At 36.6% G+C, this 5,755-nt stretch overlaps 1 protein-coding gene across 1 annotated transcript in view; it reads left to right on the plus strand.

Moving 5' to 3' along the window:
- IL15 (interleukin 15) overlaps positions 1–5,394 on the plus strand; it is a 13,006-nt gene extending 7,612 nt beyond the window's left edge. The window contains exons 4-5 of the mRNA XM_012642735.1: positions 1,948–2,085; positions 4,780–5,394. Of these exons, the coding sequence (XP_012498189.1) occupies positions 1,969–2,085; positions 4,780–4,890 (228 nt within the window). The 5' untranslated portion in view covers positions 1,948–1,968 and the 3' untranslated portion in view covers positions 4,891–5,394. The remainder of the gene's footprint in view (positions 1–1,947; positions 2,086–4,779) is intronic.
- The last annotated feature ends 361 nt before the right edge of the window (positions 5,395–5,755 follow it).

Below are 5,755 nucleotides of genomic sequence, written 5' to 3' on the forward strand. Positions count from 1 at the left end.
CATTATATCTAAAGCAGGGCATAGTTTTTCATGTTATCTAATTTTGTTTCCTTTCAGTCTATACATATTGATGCTACTTTATATACTGAAAGTGATGTTCATGTGAGTACAGTATTTTTTATAAATTGTTATTTTGCCAGTTTTCAAAAGTTTAAGAAGTATATTTTCATAACGTAACTGAAATATGTATAGTTTTTAAATCTAACTTTTGGTGTGTTCCTATAATATAATGTCAATGAATTTTATAAGTGTTTGTTGAGGTTGTAGGACAGAGAGCTACATAAATGCTATTTTTGTTATGGTGCCAAATCAAAATTTAAAAAAGCTTTTTCTGTCAATGTCAAACAACATGCATCATACCTTGTTGTGATGCAGTTGGATCATGATGCAATTAGATGCAAAAATCAGGTCAACTGATTCCATTTAAAAGGATCTAACATATTAGTTATTTCCGGTGCTGTAATGTATCACCATCTCCAATTATATTTTCTATAAATTACTTAAAGGCATCCATGTTCTCCATATTTCATGGGTATCTGCATTTGTCAGAAAAAGATTCTAATGATTCTCTACATGAGGAAAGAAATATAATCGATAAAACTTATCACAATTCAAAAATGATCTTGAACTTGTTTTATTAATACATTGACATTTCTTGAGACCTGTAGGATTTCGGTCTGGATTGTTACTAAAACCAAGAAACGGATCTCTAACTTCACCTCGTGGAAAACAAACTCTATGTCCTCTCTCTGTTATTTCTCAATGAGAATTTGTCTGACATAGGTGACTTTCTAAGCATTGGGAAGAAGTCATATCCAGAAACTAGAAAAAAACAAATATTCATCGACCATCTGGGTAGTGCTTCTGCACGTAGAAATTGTTCCCCCTCTGCTTCAGCATGTTTTCCATTTTCTTTGCATTGTTTTCAAAGCCAAAATCAGTCAATTAACTACCACCATTCAGCATCCTGAGATTGCTTTTTTTGCAAGAAAATAACCTTATAAATTCATGGGTTGCAGAATGAACCAGAGATTGAAATTTAGATTTAAACACTGACTCAACCACTTTCTACTTGTGTTACCTTAGAAATCGCTAAACATTTCTCAACCTTGGTTTGATTATTGCTAAAACGGTGACAGCATTTACCTTTCAATCTGAAGCATCTGCCGTGGGGGGCAAGGAATATTGCCAGTGTCTGGCACATGAGTGTGTTCGTTCATTTCTTTATCCATTTAGTGAGCACTTGTTAAGTGCCTGTAGGGTCCCAGGCACTGTGCATTGGGGACACAAAGTCAAACAAGTCATAGTCAAATCCCTGGCTGTTCATTAAGTGTTTACTGTCTTTGGAACTTAGGCGGGTGTTGAAGTAACTGTTGTGGGAAATGTATTTTTGTGGTAGCAAAGAGATCCCTTTCTGATTTGGCCAGGCTATGAGTAGGCACTACTCCTGCTTTAATTTTTCTAATGCACTTCTTGGAATCACTTTTCCCTCTGGAACTTTAGAACTTGCAGGAATAATATGATTAGCAGCTACCACTATGTTAAAATGTTAACAATACAATCTCATTCTAAAAATTCTTACAAATGCACTATCTGTACTGATGTCTTAAGAGTCTGGGACTAGTATTATCTCCCTTTCTACAGGAGAAATGTGCTCAGTGAGAAAAAGTGACCCACTACTTCCAAATTTTCTAGTTTTATGTCTTTTCTTCTGTGCAATAATGCCATCTTTCTTGATTGTGTTTTGTTGGTTTGTTTTAGTTTTGATTTTGAAACTAAATGAAAAAAATATTAAGTTGTTTTCTTTGTAAATTTCTTAACGCTATTGTGTGCCTTTATAAAATATTTGGATTGACTTTTAAAATATCAAAATTATATCAATGTGAAAATGAGTAATGAGAAAATGATTGTTTTTCCAAAATTGTTTTTTGTAACTCTTATTTTTAGCCTAATTGCAAAGTAACAGCAATGAAGTGCTTTCTCCTGGAGTTACAAGTTATTTCACACGAGTCCAGAAGTAGGACCCTTCATGAAACAGTAGAAAACCTTATCATCCTAGCAAACAGCGGTTTGTCTTCTAATGGGGTGAGTTGTCCAACAGTCGGACAGAGCTGCATTTGATGTTTTTGGCTTGATTCGGAGCAGTCATTCATGGAGAAGCAGATCATCCCAAGAGCCAGGAGAGAGAGTTCAGTTCTAGTGGAGTACCATTCAAAAGTGGCATCATCTCTGGCATGCACACAGTCCTAAACTGTTCATTGATTTATTCAGTAAACAAACATTACCAGAATAATGGCCAGGCAGTGTGCGTCAGTGCTAAAGTGATAGTTGTGAGCCAAACCAGTCACTGACCTTAAGGTGTTTACATCAGGGGCAATGGACAGACATTAATCTAATTACATAATTAAGTGTTTAACATCAATAATAGTAACTCACGTTTGTTGGGTTATTACTGTGTGCCAGACACTATTCTCCAAGATTTAAAGTGGTAATTCATTTAATCCTCACAAGAAATCTGTAAGATAGTTATCCTTATTTCTATTTGAAGGTTGAAGAAATTGGAGTAGTGAGAGATTGAAGCATTCTCTCCAATTCATGCAGCTAGTAAAATGGGTAGCCACTATGTTTACCCAAGCATTCTCACTGTAGAGTCTGTCCTCTTACCTCCTGACAAGATAAATGCTGAAAAATGATCACAATAAAAATATTAGTAATTTGAGTATAATCCACAACATCCAGGCAGCATGAGCAGTAGAAAGGTCCAGGAGAACCAGTCTTAGGGGTTCCCATGGTAGGCTGGAAGACCAGCTGTGCAAAGGCCCTGACGTGCAAAGAATTATGGCTTTCATGGCAAAACACATGTGGCCAAAGCAGGGTGGGGAGAAAGCAATTTTATAAACAAAGAAGACATAATAAAATTAGTTCATTTGATGAATACTTTTTAGCCCTTCAGGACACAGTATGAAAAAAACACCCACAATCCTTGCTCTTAAGAAGGGAGGAGACAGAAATAAGCCAATCTTTTCAGCAAACGAATAATAAATTCGTTATTTATTAAGTCCAATGGTGAGAAATTAGACAGGTAAAGAGGACTGAAACTCTAATTCAAGAGAAAGTTTAACTAATAAACTGACATTTGACAAAGAGGTGAGGGCGCGGGCCTTAAGGATACCTAGGGAAACACGTTCAGGCAGAGGCAACTGACGGTGCAAAGGCCCTGAGCTCGTGTGGCCGGACTCCTTGACTTCTCCTTACAAATTGCAGTCTGCTTCAGATCTTGGCTTAAATGTCACCTTTCAGTGATGTCACCTATTTACAATTGTGATGCCTTCCCCACTTGACACTTCCTGTCCCCTTCTCTGCATGCCCTACTATCTGGAATACTACATATTTTACGTAATGGGTATTGTTTGTTTCTTGCTACTAGAATGTCATCTTCAAAGAGGCAGGTGTTTTTGTTTTTTTCAGTGCTGTATCCCAATTTCCAGAACACATATCCTAAATACTTGATATATTTATGAAATGGATTTAATTAATGTTTGCCATACTCTTGTGATATTATTTCCATCTTATTGATAAAAAGAGTGAGCCATGCATCAGATAACTCATGGCAATATCAATGATGAACTCTTTAATATGCATGTTGATAGTCACCCTCATCATGACACAGTGAGACATATGTAGGGAAATGAGTGGGCAGGACTGCACAGTCAGAAGACCTGGATGTGAAGCATTTCAGTTGGTTATGTCAACTGAGATGAGTCATTTAATATTTCTCCCTCCCTATCTGACATGATTATTTTCAGGATCAAATAGGGTAGCATTATATGGAATATGACAGTGCTTGGCATAGAGAATGTGCTTCATAAATATCAGTGAATCTGATTTCCAAATGCTTAATGGATGTAAAATCTAATTTTGATTTTTTCTGGCACAGCCTTCATGGTTCAGATGATCTCTAAAAAGTTGATTCATGATTGCTACATTCGGAATATTCCAGTTATCCATGACACTGCTTAAATTACAGCAATTTGTGATACCCCCCCAAATGGTTAAATTTAATCAAAGATTGGGTAATTACTATGTGCAAGGTTCTATGCTAAATACTAGGGAAACAAAAATATATGGCTTTGCCTTCCTGAAAGACAGCTTAGAGAATAGTAGTATAAAAAAGGTAAAACTCTATAATATGAATATAATACACGAGGTACTGTGAATGAGGTCTAAACAAGGGGTGCTGAGATACAGAGATGGGACATTCAGCCCAGCCCTGGGAGCTCAGGGGTTCTGAAAAGCTTTCCTGAAGGGCGCAGCACCTGAATAATCTTAAGTGTGAGTGGCAGCAGCTAAAACAGGAAGAATGTCACAGACAGAGGGAAAAGCAAGGGAAGAGAGACGTGTGATAGCACGCTTTGCATGGTAAGGAAAGGCGGGGGCTCTCTGAGAGTTCCAAGGGCGTGACATTGAGATAGCGGGAATGGTGAAAGAAATAAATAAGGAACATCTCACTGAGGGCCTGTGTGCTATGCAGGAGGCACTGACTTTAAGCTAGGGGTAGATGATAAGAAACTATTGAAGGGCTCTAAGCAGGAATTCCATGATCTGATGGACGTGGCTTATTTTTTTCAACGTCCTTAATCCATTATGGGAAAAATCAACCCATATCAAACCTCCGAGTTCTTTCTAATGTAATATTAATTTGCCAAAATTTTCATGTGATCCTCTCAAAAAAGAAGTGTAGTAGACTTGCCAATCTAATCCTGTCTTTTTATTTTGCAGAATGTGACAGAATCTGGATGCAAAGAATGTGAGGAACTGGAGGAAAAAAATATTAAAGAATTTTTGGAGAGTTTTGTGCATATTGTACAAATGTTCATCAACCCTTCTTGATTGTAATTGATCCTTTTCAGTGTTTCTATTATTAACAAACACCTTCCTGCTGCTTAGAGGCAACAAAACACTCTGCATTTCCAATGTGCTGCCTAAACAAGCTTTTCTAGCAAGAAGATGATCAGGATCTTGGATCAGATGAATTCTTAGCCATGAAGGCAGAAAAATGTCACTGAGTAATATAATTGACTATGAAGCTCTCTCAGACTTATTTTACTCATTTTTTTAATTTATTATTGAAATTGTACATATTTATAGCATAATATAAAATGTTGAATAAATGTGTGTACATGTTTTATCATTTAAAGTTGCATTCATATTCTACCTGTTATAGGAAAATAGGGGTCATTTGTTTAAGGGATAATAGTTGAATTATGTAACAAGTCGTGGGGCCGGGTACCAAAGGTGCAGGTCAACAGCTATGCTGGTGTGGTCCTGCCAGTATCAAGCCACTGACTAGCAGTCCTCATTCACTTCTTCATTAGGTGTAGCACCCAGGAAAAGAATTGGCTACCAACAAGAAAAATAGGAACTATGTGTGAACCCTGTGCTTTACTCTGTAATTTAGTCATTGATATATAAAGCACCTGTTATGAAAGAAAGAAATTGCAGTGCCTGGCGTATGATGTGCATCTGCAAATCATAGATGGTGGCAGAGACAATAAACCTCATTTGATGGGTAGAATGGTGTGGAGAAAACTAATGGTGATGATGTTTATATTTCATGCTTTCCCAAGTACAAGTATTGCATTTTCACATTCCTTTTGCCATATTTGTAGAAGAAGAAAAAAAAAAAACCTTGATTTGTTTCAACCGGTGTTATCTGACATAAAATAATTGTTTATAATTTTTTTGCACTATACCG

Source organism: Propithecus coquereli, unplaced genomic scaffold, assembly GCF_000956105.1.
Source record: "Propithecus coquereli isolate 6110/MARCELLA unplaced genomic scaffold, Pcoq_1.0 Scaffold185, whole genome shotgun sequence".
In the NCBI taxonomy this organism is placed as follows: domain Eukaryota; kingdom Metazoa; phylum Chordata; class Mammalia; order Primates; family Indriidae; genus Propithecus; species Propithecus coquereli.